Source organism: Cervus canadensis, chromosome X (genome assembly GCF_019320065.1).
Source record: "Cervus canadensis isolate Bull #8, Minnesota chromosome X, ASM1932006v1, whole genome shotgun sequence".
Classification (NCBI taxonomy): Eukaryota; Metazoa; Chordata; class Mammalia; order Artiodactyla; family Cervidae; genus Cervus; species Cervus canadensis.
Window position 1 is genome coordinate 145,167,030 of NC_057419.1, and position 20,211 is coordinate 145,187,240.

The 20,211-nt window shown below is 46.1% G+C and overlaps 1 protein-coding gene across 5 annotated transcripts in view; it reads right to left on the reverse strand.

Moving 5' to 3' along the window:
• Positions 1-18,634, reverse strand: part of GAB3 (GRB2 associated binding protein 3) — a 77,306-nt gene extending 58,672 nt beyond the window's left edge. For 2 of the 5 annotated variants that reach the window (XM_043459534.1, XM_043459532.1), the window contains exon 1: positions 18,084-18,631. In XM_043459534.1, coding sequence (XP_043315469.1) covers positions 18,084-18,155 — 72 coding nt within the window. In that variant the 5' untranslated portion in view covers positions 18,156-18,631. Of the gene's footprint in view, positions 1-18,083 lie in introns of all 5 variants that reach the window. The other 3 variants (XM_043459537.1, XM_043459535.1, XM_043459536.1) reach the window with 3 other exon arrangements.
• Between the last annotated feature and the right edge of the window lie 1,577 nt (positions 18,635-20,211).

Sequence of the window (20,211 nt, forward strand, 5' to 3'; positions counted from 1 at the left end):
GCTCATGTGGCTCCCTCGATTTGCCCTTTCCAAAGGCCCTCTAAGCCTTATAATAAAATCTACCCCCTTGAACCTGGCCTGGAGCCTCCTCCTGGACCTAGCCCTACCGTCCTCTCCCACTTCAGCTCCACCAGTCTCTGGTTCTTTCACACTGTTCCTTCTGCTGTTCCTGAACAGGTCAAATCTCATTTCCACCTTGGGGCCTTTGCCCTCCTCCTTCTCAGTATAGTCTTTCACCAGATTATCTGCATGCCTGTCATTCATATCTCAGCTTCCCATTGCTGAGACCATAACTTAATTGTCATCATCTCAGAGCAACCTTCTCTGAACATTTAAGCCCAAGTGGCTGCACATCACTTTCCACCTTAGTTTCAAACACACTACTTTCAATACCTACTATTTCTCTTTCCTGTCTGTTTAAGGATGGGTGTCTGGCTCCCACGCCAATCCCCGGTCCCCTACAGAGGCCTTGCTGTCTTGATTACTGCATTAACCTTTGCTATGTGGCACAGAAGAGCTGCTCATACTTGCTGAGTTAATGAATTTCACACATGACTTCAGGGTGCCCTGGACCTAGGTTTAAAACACTAGTCTTGAGAAACATGACTAGCGTTGTGGGTTCATAACAAACCTTATCGCCAGGATCCACTCATCACATATTTATGTGCAAGGAACTGGAGTTGTGATGGGTAATCAGACAGACAAGGTCTCAGCAGTCAGGCAAGGTATGGTCGGAGCCTTTTAACTCAAATACAGCAAATGCTCCCATTTGGAGCATTTGCAGATGCAACACACATATATGGCAGTGTGTTGTTCAAGAGTAAATTGGGGTGTCAGCTACACATGCCTAACATGAGCTTTTCTCAGCTAATAAAAGAAGCTCTCGAGGCTGAGATTACCATAGACAAAAGTTCGAAGTCTGAGCACTTTATTCCTGTACTTGATTCTATTTGCACAATAAAATAAACCTGGCTGGGTTAGAGCAAGCTTCACTTCTGAGGCTCCAGAATTCACTCCAATAAAATTGAACTGGCATGTCTGGATTGTATCCATTGTTGAAAGACACTGAAATGAACAGAGAAACATCCTGCGAAGTCTCTGAGGCTGTAAAGAGACACCTTTGATTTAAACTGCTTTTCTGGCCAAAGTGATTACTGTCCCTTTGTTTCAGCGGAATTGGCCCCCTGCCCCCTCTGCAGCGGTGAAATCCCAAAGCTATGAAATCATTTCCTCTGCATGTGCACAGGACCGGTCAGCAAGCTGCCTGCATCGCCTGGCTTTCCAACCCGGGCTGAGGGAATGAAACCTCCGTCGAGCTGCACTTAGAGCTGTGGGTTTGCATCCTTCACTGTCCCTGTCATCTGAGCCGGAACAGTTTTCAATTCCAGTTGCCCAAGGAACTGCTTGGGCTTCCTCCACCTTGGACCCGTGGATGGGCTCTATGCTGCCTGCCTTGGCCCAAAGTGTCCAGAGCCCCGGGATCTGGGGCTCAGACTCCAAAATCTGAGTCTGTTCTGATTACTTACACATGTTGGGCTTCTGAGCTGCTCTCACAGGGGCCTTATCTGTCAGGCTGCAGGAGGTGCCTCGATTAGAGGGGAACAAGCAGAAAGATGCTGCCAAGGATCTGTGGGTGGCAAGGCCCTGCTCTAGTGGGCAAAGAGTTCAACATTTCTCACCATTACACGTAAAGAGCAGTACACAGTTGGAAGGGGAACTCGTTTGAGGTGCATGAGAAGTTATGTGCAGAAAAAGGAACTCTAGGAACCAAGACCCAGCCAATGACCATCAGCTGGTTTCCAACTCGCCCTGGGACTCTGGCCTATGCCCACTCTAGCCCATGTGCTGTGATGGCAGGAGCCTCCTCTGTCTCAGTCCCTGAAGTACTTCCAGTATCTTTAATAGTGTTAGTCTACAACACACTATCAGTGTTGGACCAGGTGATGGACTTGGGGGATGGCTGGCTGGAAAAGCTTAACAGGAAGAATCCTCATGTTGGAAGAGAACTTTCTGTTTCTTGCAGTTGTGGTCACAGGAATCCATGTGTTATGATGAAACCACAGTGAAACACACATACATGTATACACACACAGTCGCACACACATCTGTGAAGTGAAACCTACAGCAGCTCCTGTTTCTTTACAACCTCCTGGGGATGGAGGTTTCTAAATCTGTTGACAAAAAGATGCTTAGTGCAAAAGAAGTCAAGAATGTACAGAAAAGGAAACCTCTAAGAAGTGGGGCACATCAAAACACAAAATAAGATGCTTGATTTCAATCATTGCATCCAGGGGAACCATACTCAATGGGCTGGTGAAAAGACATTTATGTAATGGGCTGTGTACAGGGGAGGCAGAGATGAGCAGGTGCTCAGAGTCCCCTGAGTGGAACAAGGGTCAACGAGCTTTCAGTGATGGCAATTCCTTCTAAGTTTGTCAACTTGTATCTATAATCCTGTGAAGTGGTCAAGGCAGCTAATTTTCCAGAAAAAGAAGCTGGTCCTCAGAGAGACGGAGGGTCTTGTTCACAACCCTCCCTTTCAGTGTTCAAGGACATGGCTCTATGTAATCGAAGAGACTGAATTCCAGTTAGTTGAAATTAAAGAAGAGAGAAAATAGAGCCACAGTTGGAGGAGGGTACATGCCTACTTTCATTGGTTGGTGACCCAGGAAGGCATCTATTCCAACATGAGGATTCCTCCTGTTAACCCTTCACCAGCTGCTCCTGGTCCCCCAGCACTTCAGTGGGAGGGATTTGAGTGGAACCAGGGTGACGGAGCACGTTACCCTCAAGGTCACATGTTAGACTGCTTTCTGCAGACTGTCCTGTCATATGGAACTGTCAAAGCCATTTCCCTTGATCTAGCTCTGGAGTGGACTCTTCTCTGGAGTCCAGAAGAGGAAACAGGACTAAGACATGCTCTTGACTGCCTTTTCATTTCTTTCTTCTCCATTTTCATTTCCTTCATTTCCATCTTTCCTCATCCCTGTTCTTCTGACTGGAACACATTTCTCTTTGCGTTGTGTGACTATTGACAGAGACTTAGTAAATGTTAGTGAGTGTTTTTCAAACCTAACAACTGCATCCCTGACTGCCCTGTGTAAGGCCCTGGGAATCTTGGAAATGCTCCCAGACCCCGAGATGAAAGAAAGCTTTTGGTAACAGCTTGGAGGCTTTCAGTAGCTTCCCAAGCCTGGCTCCTTTAAGCCCAGCTCCCAGTTTCTTCCTAGTGGTTTCACCTTGAAAACATTCAGGAAGTTTGGGGTGCGGTTATGTGTTGCAAAAGGTGAACATCATCGAAGAAACAAAGTCCTGGTTAATGTTCTATTTTCTGCTGTGCTTTACTCAAGGGGGCCCCAGTCTCCGCCTTCTACTTCCTCGCCAAGGGGGCCCACTAAAGCCAGGGGACCCGAGGGCGGGGGGGTCGGGAATTTCCAGGAGCAGGTTAAGGCTCCTCTCAGCCCTGGCTCAGTGCCACCAGCCCAGGGATTGCTGTGACCCTTCAGCTTGATGGGCCTGTAACCTTCTGCCTGCCACTACACAGAGCCGGGACTTGTCACAGGCGTGGAATAACTTCCTGTGATTGTCCTGGAGACGGTCTGGCCCACGAGATCCGCTTCCAGGGCTTGTCAACAGAGGCAGAGGAGTCCTGGATCTCTGCCCTGTGGACGGAGACACCCTTGCATTTAAGGAGGAAGATGGGGCAGGCCTCTCACTAGGCTGTGAGCTACTGAAATACATGGGACTGTGGAAAGCATTTGGAAATCCTGGTCTTGTGTTATTAGCTGTAAGTCAGTTGAGGTCTAATGTGCAGGAAAATCTCTCTAAAATCTCTCCCCCCCCCGGCTCCTGGTGCCGAGATTGATCTCAGTCCATCTTGCTGAGTCAGTTGATGAATCTCTAGCTCATTCCACCTGTAATCAAAATAAATTCTGCCTGAATTAAATATTTAAGTATTTAAATAAGGACATATTTAAGTTTAAATGTTTAAATAAGGACATATTTAAATTTAAATGCTTAAATAAGGACATGTTTAAATTTAAATGTTTAAATAAGGACATGTTTAAATTTACATGTTTAAATAAGGATATATTTAAATTTAAATATTTAAATAAGGTTATGTTTAAATTTAAATGTGAATGATGTTTTATTTGGATTTAAATATTTAAAAAAGGAAATACTTTTATTTAAATATTGAAATAAGGAAATAACAGGACTGAAAAAATAGAGGTGGACATTGACTTAACACCAGCCTCTGAGAAGGTTTTCTAAAAACAGGACATGACAGCTGGAGGCTACAGAGAAAAACCACGCCACACATTCATTCCTCAAAAGTTAAGATGTCAATGCTATGAACAGGCGCGCCACCCATGACTCAGTTGCCAGAGCGCAGGGGGGCAACAGAAAGTGAGGGTGGTGGGCAGGAGACTGGTCCCAGCTGGTAGGCTGCTAACAGCCCCGGAGGGATAGTTACAGGGCGACTCATCCGCTCGAAACACTGTTCTGGCTGCAGGAAGTTGCCAAATCCACCTCCCAGCCTCTGGCCAGCACAAAACTGTGACTCAAGTTGCTCCACACAGGAACCCAGAGGATGCAACTGCTGACCGAAGGACCCGTCTAGGCCTGGGAGGAGCTGAGCTTGCAGAGGGCACCTGCCTACAGACTCGTCCCAGGTACCCAGTGAGAAAAGGAACAACCTGGCTTTCAACTGGGTTAAAGACTTGCTGGGCTGAAAGAACATACATCGACAGAAAGAAGAACCCTTCACTGTTCACAGTTCAAGGCCAATCCCCTGGGCCTCCTCCCTGCTGTAACCCAGGGCATTTCTGGATCCTTGGCACACACGTGCCAATCAGGATGTGATCACGTTTTGGGGGTGAAGTGATAAGCAGCAGTCTCGTGAGCACCTCAAGCCACTGCCCACTGCCTCTGGCTTCAGTTCTGTTCCCCACAGGGTCCTTCTCTGCTCTTGACATCTGAGAGTCCAGGTGGAGCTCACACCACTGTGAAGGATTTTTCACGGGCACCCTTCAGAAATCTTTCTCCTATTTTGTGAAAACTGTACCTTTCCAGGGGTAGGTAACCGGTCTAACTGATCTAAGGTCTATTCCATGAGTTGTTCAGATTTTCCTGCTCTATTTTGGACTCTAAAAAAAACCACTTTTTCTTTCATATTGTGTTTTAGCTGATTAACAATATTGTAATAGATACAGATGAACAGTTTAAGGACTCAGCCATCCATATACATGTATCCATTCTCCCCCAAACTCCCCTCCCATCCAGGCTGCCACAGAACATTTAGCAGAGTTCCCTGTGCTGTCCAGCAGGTCTTTGTTGGTTCTCCATTTTAAAAATAGCTGTGTGTACATGGATTTTGGGACTCTTTGATGAGTTTCACAGAGGGGAATTATATAAACATGTGTTCAGAAATGTTACTTTCTTCCTCAGAAATCTCTTTGAATGCTCTGGCAGTCACACTGGTCCAAGGCAAAAGAGCACCTTGTTGTTTAAATGTGTATTTGGCTGGTGTCTCGTGAGGCTTTATATTATTTCTTATGCATCACACCCCTTTGTAGACCTTTTTTATTTGCCCATTTTCCCACTTCCATGCTGATCTTTCCCTAATGACTGACAAGGATTATTCACAAAAGTCAAGGGTATAAACTCATCTGCCTTATATGTTTGTATTGTTTTGAAGCATCAGTGCCTAAAATCGTGCTTGGCATACAGGAGATGCTCAATAAATATTTGTTGAAGGGCTGCAGAAATGAATGAAGAGAAGTGTTTTATTCTCAAAATCATTTTCTAACATATTTAGACAGGTTTTCCGCACCTCCAGATCAGATTGAGATCTGACAACATTCTTTTGTAGAAACTGTATTTCATTGTCTTCCACTTAAATGCAACACATCTGGAATTTGTTTGCCATGTCTCTATGAAGTGAGACTGATCTATATTTTTATGAATTTGTTATCAAGGTTATGAAGAAGTTTGCATCTTTTCTGTGCCCAAATAGTTTAAAGAGTATGAGAGTGAGCTGTTCTTTAAAGCTCAAAAGGTCTCCAATATTAAAACATTTGAAGTCAAGCATCTATCTCAGAAGTAATTATCCATTTCTTTCATATTTACTTCATACTATTGACCAGAACAACATTTTAGGGTGTAACACTGTGAAGAGTGGTGTTCCTTTCCGGCAAGGCCATGTGAGAGTTCTCCTCTGCTGTGAAAATTTGGGTGGAGTTAAATTACAGTTTAAACTTCAGTTTAATTTCTAAGTTACACCACACGCAGGACCCAAGACCCCAAACCACGGATTTCTTGTCAGCCCTGAAAGCCACAATGTAACAGACTTGCTTCTTGTGAAATAGGAACTGGTGGTGATGAACCAAAACAGCCACCGAAAAGGAGGCCTGAGACGGGATGACCAAGCAGCCCACAAGAAGACCTAGCTGGGGTGTCGCTCTAAGGTAGGCACGATTCTGATGTGGAAAGAAGGCGGAGGAAACTGAGTTACCAGTGCTGTGGGATGCATTGTGAGACTTGCCTGGAGGGAGACAGACAAGAACACAGGAAGTTCCATGCCAGAAGGAACCGGACTTTGATCCCTGACGGGAGACAGCAGATTATAAAAAAGTATTTTCCACCATTTTCTTTCTGCCGGCAATGGCACCACACTCCAGTACTCTTGCCTGGAAAATCCCGTGGATGGAGGAGCTCTGGCGGGCTGCAGTCCCTGGAGTCGCTAAGAGTGGGACATGACTGAGCAACTTCACTTTGACTTTTCACTTTCATGCATTGGAGAAGGAAATGGCAACCCACTCTAGTGTTCTTGCCTGGAGAATCCCAGGGACGGGGGAGCCTGGTGGGCTGCTGTCTATGGGGTCGCATAGAGTCAGGCACGACTGAGGCGACTTAGCAGCAGCAGCAGTACAGGAATATCATTGCCAGATGTCAAACAAGCCAGCATCATCTGCTTCGGCTCTGTCCCTACAGTCAACTGTCAACCGGCTGCCAGACTGACCCTGTTACAACGCACGTCCAGTCACATGGTTTCTATGCTCGGAACCCACATAAGGTCTTCCTTCCTCACTGAGAGGAAAAGTCCTAGGCCTCTTCTTAGACACTCCAAGACCCGACACCAGCCCCCCACCCTCTCCCATCACCTCTCTAACCCCAAATGCTCTTTGCTCACTCACTGGGTTCCAGCCCAGCTCATTGCTCCTGGAACATTCCAGGTGTGTTCCTGTTGGAGGGTCTCTGTGTTGAGTCCTTCATCTCCTGTGTAAGCGGTGGGGCATTTGAATTCCTCAACCCTTGCGGATGCCTAAAGTTGAAGCCAAAAGGTGTCTAGTGGCCAAGAGCAATCCCTCTAACAGGACCTTCCAGCATTAAGTCATGAAAAGACAAGCAGATATGATTCCCTTCCATGTGGAAGTAGATGAATACTGCCTCCGAAGGCCAGGAACTCTGTTGAGATTTGAGATGGATTCATGATACGAGGATCTCAGAAAATTAAGACGTATGTGAGTGTTGACCTGTTACAATCTAGAGCTAGGTGGTCCATAATCAGGGAGGTGAATTAGAAACCAGCTTCGAATAAAAAAAAAAAAAAAAACCAAGGGGTGACAATGGCCTGATTTCTCCACTCTCGCTCCAGGTTCCGAGCACATGGGAACTTCTAGCCAGAGGAGGACCTGTGCAGAGAGAGTTAGTGGGGCTTTTCCTATGAAGACATCATCCAAGCAGCTCATCAACAGCGACAAGCCAAACTCCTCAAAAGCCCCCTTCTGGGCCTTATTCTGATATCATTTTGCCACTTGGCCATGTTTCCTTCTCTGTTAGGCCCAGGTCTGGAGGTGGGTGTCACTTGATTCTTGCAAATCACTGAAATGCTTCCCTCTTTGTTGCCTTCAGCAACCAGGTCCCCCATCTCTCCATCCTCTTCCCTCTCAGCGGTCCTGACACATTCCCTGAGACTCTGTGACTCCAAGTAGTTGTGCTCAGTTGTGTCCAACTCTTTGCAACACCCTGGACTATAGCCCACCTGGCTCCTCGGTCCATGGGATTCTTCAGGCAAGAATCTTGGCATGGGTTGCCATTTCCTCCTCCAGGGGGATCTTCCCCACCCAGGGACCAAACCCACATCCCCCACACTGGTGTGTGGATTTTTTACTACTGAGCCCACCTGGGAAGCCCTCAAACTCAAAGACCTGCCCCCAGACTAAGGTCTGTGGTCCCATGCTCCCTCCTGCATGGGCTCTATGATGTAATCAGGACTCCAAAGATCTGGACAGATTGGCCTGAAGGCTCCACAGCAATCAGAAAGGGGGAATCTACCAGGAAGAAAGGAAAGGTCCAGTCCCTAGGCCTTGACAAAGCAAAACATCAACAGCACACACAGAGGCTAGAAGAGAGAGAGAGAGAGCTCAGCAAAAGCACAGAGGAAAATGCGGTTCCCTCGACAGGAAGCCAGCATGAGTCAGCAGTGGGGTGGCCGCCAGCCCCGAGCCAGGAGGACCTGCAGCCTCCAGCAGGGGAAGGGGGCACCTGGCTCCTCTCGGCCTGAGGCTTTGATCCCAGGAGCGCACTCTCTTCCTGGGAGCAGCTCAGAGGAGGCGGGTCAGTGGCCCGACAACATGGGAGGATCAGCGGCATCCACCAGCCATACTCAGATGCCTGAGAGGAACCCAAGTCAGTGAGAGCAAGTGTGTGTTCCACGTAATCTCACCAGGTAACAACAGTGGGAAGACTGTCCAGTCAGAGCTGTCACACACCTCTTTGGGAAGAGTGTTATGTAACCAGTTTCCTGTTGGTAAAGTGTCCAAACAACACGTGATCACTCAAAAGACGTGGCCAGAGTGTCATGAGATCGCCGCTGATACACTTGCCAGTCACTGAAATTTACAAAACTGCACTGCGCCCCAGCTTGCAGACCACCCTGCTCAACAACCTGTCTCTCCTGAATGTTTTCATTAAGTAGTAGACACCTGACATTGGTTATTTCTCTACAATCATTCGCATGTTCTTAATTTCTACTGCACTCCCACGAATAGCCTTTCTGTTCCAGTTTCACTTCCAGTTGGTCTCCCTTGCCAGTTCAACCTCAAGATCGCTGCTGCAGACCCCAACACAGTCTGTGAGCCCCCTAATTAAATCCTCATCAAGTAACAGTTCCCTGAACCCAATGTGCCCAGTACTCCAATGCAGACATTTGCTTCTCGATGTGCAAAAGGCTGACTGACTCCAAGACTTAAATCGCTGGGCGAAGCAGGTCTGGGAAACTCGACTCTCTTCTAGCTTATGTGTGCAGGTTGAGATCCCCCAGAACCAGCCTGAGTCTAACGCTGCAAGGTGTCCAATGGTTCTACCAGGTCTTCTATGTGAAACCACAGCCACATTTAGGAGAGAATGGACCCAGAGCATTGGAATGGGACACTTGACGGTGATGAGCTGCTTCTAAGCACTCTAATCTCCCCAGTGCCACTGGAAGGGCCTCCAAGGAGTCAAGAGTCCTCAGGAAAGAAGGTTCCAGTCACCTCACCAGGCAAAAACACCTTTATCAGCTAAAGAAAAAAAGTGAAGTCACTCAGTCATGTCTGACTCTTTGCAACCCCATGGACTGTAGCCCATCAGGCTCCTCCATCCATGAAATTGTCTAGGCAAGAGTACTGGAGTGGGTGGCCATTTCCTTCTCCAGGGGATCTTCCCAACCCAGGGATTGAACCCAGGTCTCCCGCATTGCAGGCAGACACTTTACCGTCTGAGCCACAGGGAGGCTAAGACCAGCTAAGGCATGGTCTTTCTCCTTTCTTTTCCCTACTGTTTTCTGTAGGGTTTGCTGGTGGCGGTGAACTCCAGCTCAGTGGCCTCACTCAGCCTGTCAGACACCCGCTCTCTTTGACACGAGAGGGAAGGAGCATGTAGGCAGTAGTGACAGCGGGTTTCTCACTAGAACTAGCTCTGAGTTGTGGTTTGGGGTGTTTTTTCCTGGCTGTTTAACCTCAAAACTGGTTCTCCAGCCCTCTTAGCATGTCTGTCAGAGACCCAATATCATTCTGATAAGCTCTTTTTCTGCTGAAATCAGTCAGGATCAGCTTCTGCTGCTTGCAAAGTAAAACCTTGACCAGTACCACATCTACAAGGAGTATGTGGTCCATCCAAGTTTCCTCATTTCTAAAATGCACTGAAATTGAATGAAGGAATAATAAATAGAAAAGGAGAAATTACAGAGCTATAAAAATTAAAAAGTAGAACTAATAGTAAGCAAAACACTGATTCAGTGCCAAAACAAAACTTAGTAAACAGAACACACCAAGTAACCTAACCAACAGGGGAAAAAGGAACACAGCCCAAACTCACAATGACAAGAAAGCAATACCTCTGGGAAGAGGAAAAACAAATTGTAAAAATCATAAGAACATTTTATAAAATTATATGTGATTAATTTGATGGCCAGAATGAAACAGATACTTTTCCAGGAAGAGTATAATTTACATAACTGACTCAGGGAAAGATAGACTAAACAAATCAATTTCCATAAAAGAAACAGAGTTGACAAAGATCTAAACACACCAAAAAAGCACCAGATATAGCTTAGAGGGGGATTCTGCCAAAATTGTAAAGGGCTGTTAATTCCAACTCTACTTAAAATATTCTAGAATATGGCAAACTTCCAAATTTTTGTATGAGCCAAGTATAACATTTATGCCAAAATCTGCTAAAGATTGTACAGAAATAAATAAAGCCAAATTTAAAGCCAAAGACCAGTCTCACTCATGATTATTGATACAAATATACAATATAAAATATTGGGTTGGCCAAAAAGTTTGTTCGGGTTTCAAACCCTGAGTGAACTTTTTGGCCAAACCAATATTAGTATGAATAATCCAACAACACAATAAAATCATACTTTATCCAGCTGGTAATTTTTCCAGAAATGTAAAAGTGGTTTAATATTAGATGATCTATTAATAGAATTCATTGCTTTGCTAGGTTTAATGAAAAAGTCATGTGACCATCACTAGAAAAACTGAAAAACTTCTTAATAAAATCCAAAAATGACTTTTGATGAAAAAAAACCTCATTAATACAGAAACTGTGGAATATTTCACTAACATGAAGAAAATATATTCTCCTAGCCCAAAAGTCAATATATTTCTTTTTTAACAAACAGCTTTATTGAAGTATAATTGACAAAGAACTGTACATAACTAACGTGTACAATTTGATGAGTTTGGCATATGTAGACACCTGTGAAACCATCACCACAAAGTAATAGATCCATCACCTCCCAAAGTTTCCCTGTGTTCCTTTGTGTGTGTGTGAATGTGTGTGCACTAAGAACACGTACATGAGACCTAACCTTCTCACAACTTTTAAGTGCATAATACAGTATTGTTGGCTATAGCCATTATGCTGTACAGTCAATCTCTAGGAATAATTTATCTTGTATAATTGAGACTTTATACTCTGGTGACTCAGATGGTAAAGAATCTGCCTGCAATGCAGGAGACCTCGGTTTGATCCCTGGGTCAGGAAGATCCCCTGGAGGAGGGCATGGCAACCCACTCCAGTATTTTTGCCTGGAGAATTCCATGGACAGAGGAGCCTGGCAGGCTACTGTCTGTGGGGTCATAAAGAGTCAGACACAACTAACACTTTATACCAAGAGGGGCCAGCAATCCCACTTCTGGATATATGCTCAAAAGAACTCAAATCGGGATCTCAAAGAGATATCTGTACTTCCATGTTCATCAGAACATTGTTTACGATAGCCAAGACAGAGAAACAATCTAGGTATATTCACTGATGGATGCATGGCTAAAGAAAATGTGTTATGTCCATAAAATGGAATATTACTCAGCCTTTAAAAAAAAGGGAATCTTGCCATCTGTGACAACATGGATAAACCTGGAGGACATTACGTTAAGTGAGATAAGTCAAGCACAGAAGAAGAAATACTGCATGATTCCACTTTTAAGAAAAGGTCCCTAAAATAGTCAAACTCTTAGAAGCAGAGATTATGATGGTGGCCCCCAGGGAACAGGGTTAAAGGAAATGAGGATTTGTTGTTCAATTGGTGTAAAGTTCCAGTATCTTTCTTAATAGAAAAACACTGATCTTGACTTACTTATTTTATTTTTTGGCTGCACTGTAGATCAAAATAGGCTTGCCCATTGTCAATACTACTTTTTCACATTGGGGTATTAACCAACACATCTGGACAAGAGGGAAAAAATGAGATACGTAAGAATTGTAAACATAAAATTCTATTTTTGATGACATGACTGTCTACATAGGACATCCCCAAAGAAAAATCAACTGAAAACTACTACAAAAAATAAGAGAAATCACAGGTAATAGGATATAATACTAATATGTTGAAATTATACTGGACCAAATTTTGTGCATTTCCAACTGAACTTGGCCCCATCTGCCTTCCAGGCCTGGCTGCTCGCTTTGTGCAGAGCTGTGGCCTGTGCTGAGAGTCCTTCCCCACACTGCCCAGGTCTAACCCAGTAGACCCTCAAATAGTCCAGAGCCCTCCACCACTCCTGGATTCAGATTATACACCAGGCCACAAAACATTCGCTTTCCTAGTGGTTGCCCAGAAAGACACAGAGAGACAAGTGCCATAACAGAACTGGGAGATACATTCATCTCCCTTCTTTGTTGCAAAAGACCTTCTCAAAGGCGAACTGACTCTATAGAGCCTGTCCAAGTCCATCCAACTGACCCAACCAGTGGGTGTGTTTTCTCATGAAACTGCAGCCAATTCAATAACACACTATTTTGTATTTTATTTCTTTCCTTTCCTTTTTCCACCACTCTCACCACACTGAGATTACAACCCCAACAGAGCCTTGGCAAATAAGCTTTGGCTCAAGTTGTGTTTTCTAAGGAATGGAGGTGAAGATAGAATCTAATAGTCCTACAGATACAAACAACAGTGAGTAGACATAATGGAGAAAGTCCCATCTACAGTAACAACAAAAGTGCAAAAAACAACACACACACACACACAGAAACCCCACATAGACATAAGACTAATAAGAATTCTGCAAAGACCTATGTGAGAAAAACCTGGAAATACTCTTCTAAGACATAAAAGCTGACTTGAACAACTGGAAAGACATATTTTGTTCTTGGATAGAAAGGCTCAACACCATAATGTCAGTTCTCTCTAAGTTAATTTAAAAATCTAAAATAACCCTCCTTCCCAATAATAACAGATTTTCTTTTGAAAGTAAGCAAGCCAATTCTCAAGTTCATGTGACAAAATAAAATCAAAACTAGCCAAACTAAACTCTTAAAACTCCAACAACAACAACAAAAAAACACCAACAATAAAGGGGGACTAGCCATATCTGTGGGGGCTTTCCTGGTGGCTCAGTGGTAAGGAATCTGCCTGCAATACAGGAGACCCGGGTTCTATCCCAGGGTCGAGAAGATCTGCTGGAGGAGGGCAAGGCAACCCACTCTAGTCCTCTTGCTTAGAGTCCCATGGACAGAAGAGCCTGGCGGGCTGCAATCCATGGGGTCACAAAGAGTCGGATACGACTAAGCAGCAGCAGCCATATCGGTATTCAAATCAATTGTAAGACCTCTCTAATGAAAACAGCATAATAATGGCACAGGAGTTGACAGAGATACAATAGAAGATAACGTAAGATCCAGAAAGTGAACCAGAATGAAATATGGAAATTTCATCTATAATAAGGAAGGGCAGTATTTGACATCAGTAGGGATACCAATTTTTTTAAATTTTGTGTTGGCAAAATTGTACAGCGACTTGGAAAACAATAACATTGGATCCGTTCTTTACATCTGCACCAAGGTAAACTCCAAATGGATCCCGAATCAAAATGTAAAAAATAAAACACAAACCAGGGCTCCTGTCTGCTTCTGCTCAGCAGCTCAGACCCAGCACCCAAGTGTCCCAAACACTGAGCTGATGACATTCCTGGGGAAGAAGGGCTGTGGGCCTTGCCTGAAGGAGAAGAAATGTGCAAACTCACTGCCCCAGCACAAGGCCATGCCCAGGACAGGGGTGATAACCCCTGCTGGGCAAGCAAGTTGGAGCCCCAGGCTTGGGCAAGAGGGAGCTGAGGGTCACACTTTCAAGTCAATCCAGGTGGTGCAGATCCCACCCCTGGCCACCTGCCAGCATCATCATCCCCCTAGGCTGATGCCTGACCCAACCTGCAAGTACCTACGTCTCCCCCGTAGACCCAGTGCCTCAAAGGCCCCAAACACTCAAGGGAAAAATGATCAAATAAAACAAAATACAAACAAAAACAAAACCATACAAGCACCAGAAGCAGAGTCAAAATACAAGTGAAAAACTGGGGAAAAGTATACACATCTCTTCTCCCAAAGGACTAATCATCTCCCAGAAATTGCAGCTAAAAAGACCAACAGGGAGAAGACACACACATGTCAAGACATGTTCAACTTCCCTCCACATAAAAGAACTGCCAATTCAAATGACACTGAAACACCATTTCTCACCTATCGGATGGCAAAAAATGTCCAAGTTTAACAGCACGTGCTGTTGGCCAAGCAGTATTGACACTGCTGGAAGGAATGCAAAATGGAACATTCGTTAATATCTACGGATTCGAGATTCACAGGCCCAGCAACCCAAGCTCTGGAAATCATCCAGGTGTACCTGCACAAATAGGAAAGCATCACCTGGACAATGTTACTAGTTATGGCCATGGTTGTACACATGAAGAGGAGAAACAACTCAGGGGTCCAAAATAGGGAAGTGGTTGAATAAACGTGGTATGGCCACACAACAGGATGCTACACAGCTGTCAAAAATAGTGAAGATCTCTGGTCACTCACATGGACAGAATCCTAGAGTAACTTTTTTTTTTTTTTTGAGAATTTTCAAGATCGACTCTCTTACCAACTTTCAAATCCACATTTCAGTATTACTAGCTACAGTCACCATGCTGTATATTAATATCCTCAGAACTATTTATTTTATAACTGCAAGTCTGTACCTTTGGAACACCTTCACTCATGTTATCCACCCACCCCCCTTCCCCTGCCTCTGGCAACCACCAGGCTCTTCTCTGTATCTCTGAGTTCAATTTTGAAGAGTTTACATAAAATTGAGATCACCTGGTATTTGTCTTTCTCTGTCAGACTTAATTCACTTCGTATAATGCCCTCAAGTCCCATCTATATTGTTGCCAATGGCGAGATGTCCTTATTTTGGACGGCTGAATAATATCCCACTGTGTGTGTATAGATAGATAGATAGATAGATAAAGATGGGTCTTTATCTCGCTGGAGAAGGAAATGGCCTGGAGACTCCCATGGACAGAGGAGCCTGGCTGGCTACAGTCCATGGGGTCGCAGAGTCGACACGACTGAGCAGCCAACACATCTTTATCTATTTATATGCTGATGGGTACTTAGGTGGCTTACCTTACCTATTGTAAATAATGCTTCAGTGGATATGGGGGTGCAGATACCTTTGTGAGTCAGTGATTTTGTTTCCTTTGGATAAATACCCAGAAATGGAGTTGGCAGATCATATGGTAGCTCTGTTTTTGTTTTTTGAGTAACCTCCGTACTGTTTTCCATAGTGTATGTGCCGATTTATAGTCCCATCAGCTGTGTAGGAGGGTTCCCTTTTCTCCAACATCTTTGCCAGCATTTGTTACCTCTTATCTTTCTAACAGCCATTCTGATAGGTGTGAGGGGCACCTGTGCTTTTGGTTTGCATTTCCCTGACAATCAGTGGTTGAGCCTATTTTCATATGCCTGTTAGCCATCTATTTGTCTTCTTAAATGAACAGACAACGTAGAATGGAATATAGACTAAGCTACCTTTTGTGCAAGAAAGGAGAAAATAAGGAGCTATGTACATAAGTCCTTGTATTTATATAAAGAAATATTGGACATGTGAATAAACTAAGAAATAAACTAAGGAATAAACTAAGAAAAAAATGGTTACTTGAGGGCTAAGGGCAATTAAGATGGGTGATGACAGAGGGGAGATTGAGATTTCTCCATGTATGTCTTAAATATATATATATATATATATATATATATATATATATATATATATTTAATTTCTGAAACATGTAGACAATATCTATTCACAGACACAGAAAAGAAACATGGTTACCAAAGGGGAAAGTGGGGGATAAATTAACAGTTGGGAATTAGCAGACACACACGAATATGAATAAAACAGATAAACAGCAAGGTCCTACTGTGTAGCATCGGGAACTATATTCCATATCTTGCAATAACCTATCATGGAAAAACTCTATAGCTGTATAGCTTAAAGTAACACAATACTGTAAATCAACTACAGTTAAATTTTAAATTTAAAAGAGCAGTCACAAAACTAACTTCGCTCATGGATTCAAAAGGATGAAACACCAGCTTAGCTTGCACTGAAAGACTTACCTAAAAACAGACTCAGCTTCTGTTAGTCATTCAAAAAACATGAACAGAGTACTACTTGGTCTGGCCATGTAAGAACTGAATTATTGTCTTGTTTGTGCTAGTAGCCTGCTTTGTTATGTCGTTGTGTTACAAATGTTACGGTGTGGACTTCTGGAGGACAGGGAGCAAGTCTTTTTTTCTCGATGACACAGGGCCTAGTTCAGAGTTGGTGCTCAATTAACCTCTGAGCCACTAGGGAAGGCCTTGAGTTGGTGCTCAATTAAAAAGAAAAAAGGGATGAATACTCCCCATAAGATCTGAACCAAACAGCAGCTGAGTGATAGCGCCGCGTTGATTCGCGGCCCTGACGCATGATCGCCACCTAGTGGCCACAGAAGATTCCTGAAGAACTTAGAGAAACGACTTCGGCGTGTGTTCCAGAGACGGCTTTCAACCAAAAAGCATCAAAGCCTGTCTAAAGGACTATGTCCCTCTCTAGAAAAAATTACCCTTTTTGGTCTTGGTGTGTTGGGAGGATGCCACGGAGGCAGTCTCGCGTCCTAAGTCTCTTCCATCACCACCTGATCACACGCCCCACACACTACTAACCTGTGCAAAGTCCACACCTGCCACACCTCCATTGGACCTCCCGAGAAGGAAACACATGTGATAACAGGTGTAGACACTCATGGCTATCCCTAAGTGGATGAGCGGCTAGTCAACTTTCCTAAGCCAGTCTCCTCAAGACAAGATATACACCAGTCCTAGCCAACAACCTGCCACGAACTTTGGTCTGCAGGTTCGCCAGCTTCCTGCAGCGTCGGACACTCTCCAGTAAAACTTTAAAATGGTTCGTATGTCGAAGGGCAGAGAGGAAACCTGCCTCGAGCTGGCATTGCCAGGCCGGGTCTGTGGCAGACAGTCACCCCCCACCCCCCAACCTTTGAACGTCAGTGAGTTTTCCAAGCAGCTGCACCCTTAGCAAAGCTGTTCAGTGCTTCAGAGCCCGAGAAATATTTGACCTCGTGTTTGGGGACTGGTGGACCCCAAAAGAATGATGAAGGTAAACACTGGTCGTGAATCAGAAAAACCAAGTCTAGATCTACGGCTGTAATGAGAAAATGCCTCTAAGAGACGGACACGAGTCTGCTTCTGGCTCAGCGGAGAAAGGGGTCTGAACAAGTGTACGTTGCAAAGACCTTGTGCTGTGGACGCGGCTGGAGAGAAGGAATTTCGAGCCGGGGGTCGTCCATTTAAGGTGGTGATGGGATGCGTAGGAAGGGGAGGTCTCCTGAGCGCCCTGTGTCTCCTCCTACCGAAAGCCCGCGGTGCCCAGAGGTGCCAGCAAAGAGGGGCGTCCGAAGAAAGGAAGAGCTAAGAAGGAACAGCCTGGGGAAGACCGCGCGGGCGGCGGTGTCCGATGACAGTTACGCGGAAGGATGGGGCTCGCGGCCGATCGCCGCCGCGGCCCCGGGGACCGGGACGCTCTTTTGGGAGGTCCCGCACCGAGACCGGGGTCGGCGCTCGCCTCCTCGACGTGCAATCTCGCTTTGCCGGCCGCCGGCCTCGCCCGCCGCCCGAGCGCCGGGAGTGGAGAGGATCCCGGGGTCCCCCGCGGGCTGGAGGGCCCCGGGACCCCCCGAGGGCGCGGGGCGACGCCCCCTACTCACGTAGCGCTGCAGCTTCCTCTCGGGGGGCGACTTGACCAGCCAACCCGTGCAGACGGTGTCTCCCGCGCTCATGGTGCCTGCCTTCCCTCCAGCTCGGCCAGCGCCCGCGGCGGAGGAAGTCGGTGGGGTTGCCGGCGGGGCGGGCCCAGCGCCTCCCGCCCGATCGCCGGCCCAGCGCCGCCCCCCCACCCCGGCGGCCCCGCGACCCTCGGCCCGGAGGGGGGGGCGGGCGCCACCACCCGGCTCCAGGCAGCCCAGCCCAGCGGGCCAGAGCGGGTCCCCCCACCGCCAATCTCGCCCCCCGTCCTCCCCTCCCACCCCTATCGGCAGCGTAAGAAGGGCTGATCTCCGGGCCTCGGGCCTCGGAGTCGCGAGAGGCGAAATCTACACCCGCACCTGCGGAGTCAAAGCTCACGGACGCAGCCTAAGCGCCCCGTGACTTCCCGCTTCCCCTGGTTCGCCAAGGACTGCTTCTGCTAGAGCTCTCCCCCAAAGATCTCAGACTCTGGCGGCAAGACTGAACCCAAGTCCTCCCCGATCGAAAGGTTCACACAGGCAAGGGCTGTTTGCAGACTTGAAAAGAGGGATCCCAGAAAGACAATGCAGCCGGGGACTGAGGCCGGTAAACAACAGCCACCCACACGACACTTGCTGAGTCTTGCAGGGCCCCGTAACTATGCCAAACGCTGGACAGGCGGCTAGCTCCCTAGATCCACACCCCCTATTTTCACGGTCTCAATCGTGCAGGTGAGTAAACTCAGCCACAGCGACACATCCCCTGCCAGAGTCACCCAACGGAGGAACTGAGACTCAGCCACGCCTGGCTGTATGCTCTTCAACGGACACTCTGCCCTTGGTGAACACACTTGGTAAACACAAAAGCACGAATAGCAAAATTAGGATCAGCACCTAAAGTTCTAACCCGTGTGATGCCTCTCCCTCAGAAGGGACACTTGGAAGCAACAAAGGTCACATCATTTCGTTGATTGACAAAAAAGACTTCTCAGCCTCCTACCATGTCTTTCCAGAGAGCAATGATTCTTGTACATTGATGTTCATGTGTTGTTCTATAATCAGTCAGGATTCACTGTGGGGAACAGAGTTTGCTCTAGGGGTTTCAAGCAGAAAGGGATTTAATTCAGGGAGCAAAAGAAAGTGAAGTCCCTCAGTCATGTCCGACTCTTTGCAACCCCATGGACTGTAGCCCACCAGGCTCCTCCATCCATGGAATTTTCTAAGCAAGAGTACTAGAGTGGGTGGCCACTGCCTTCTCCAGGGCATCTTCCCAACCCAGGGATCGAACCCAGGTCTCCTGCATTTACCATCTGAGCCACCAGGGAAGCCCTTAAGGAGAAAGGTGCTTACAAAACCATTGGAAGTGCTGTAGCATCAGGAGTCAGTGGCAGCTAAGGGAAAACCAACTATCCACTGTACTAAAACCCCTCGCTAGCCAATATCAATACACACCCCTAGCAACAACCACTGGTTCCTGGCAAATTTAAGGCTGCTATGCTATTCCTCCTACAAACGAAACAGCACTCCCTAAAACAGGAGACCACAATGCCCATAAGTCACTATACCCATCTCTAGGGGATACTGATTTGACTTCTGGTTCACATACCATCTCACCTCAACAGTCTCAAACCTAAAGGAAAACTTAAAGCTAACCTCGATCAACCTTTCTTTGACATCCATAAAATCAGCAGAGAAAGAAAATTGTAAAGTTGACATGTCCCTCCCCTCCAACAGCTACTACCATTCTTTCTGTAACTGATTTTGAGACCATCCTTGGTCTTTATAATTTCCTTCTTCACTACGCTCCCTGCCTTCCTTTTGCTCTCCAACCTCAGCTGGTCAGAATCCTTTACCTGGTAAGTGATTCAAACATTTCTACCCACTGAGCCTGAAGCCTGTGTGGTCTGCCTGGATGTGGCAGGAGTCAGAGGTACCCCAAAGGATCCCTTGAAGGATAGGGAAGCCTGGCGTACTGCAGTTCATGGGGTTGCAGAGAGACACGACTGAGCAACTAAAAAACAACGTCAACTATCCAAGCCTACTCAGTAGACTGGTAGTTTGCCTATTGTTTCAGTGGCATAAAAAACCCTATGTGGCCAGATGGCAATCTCAA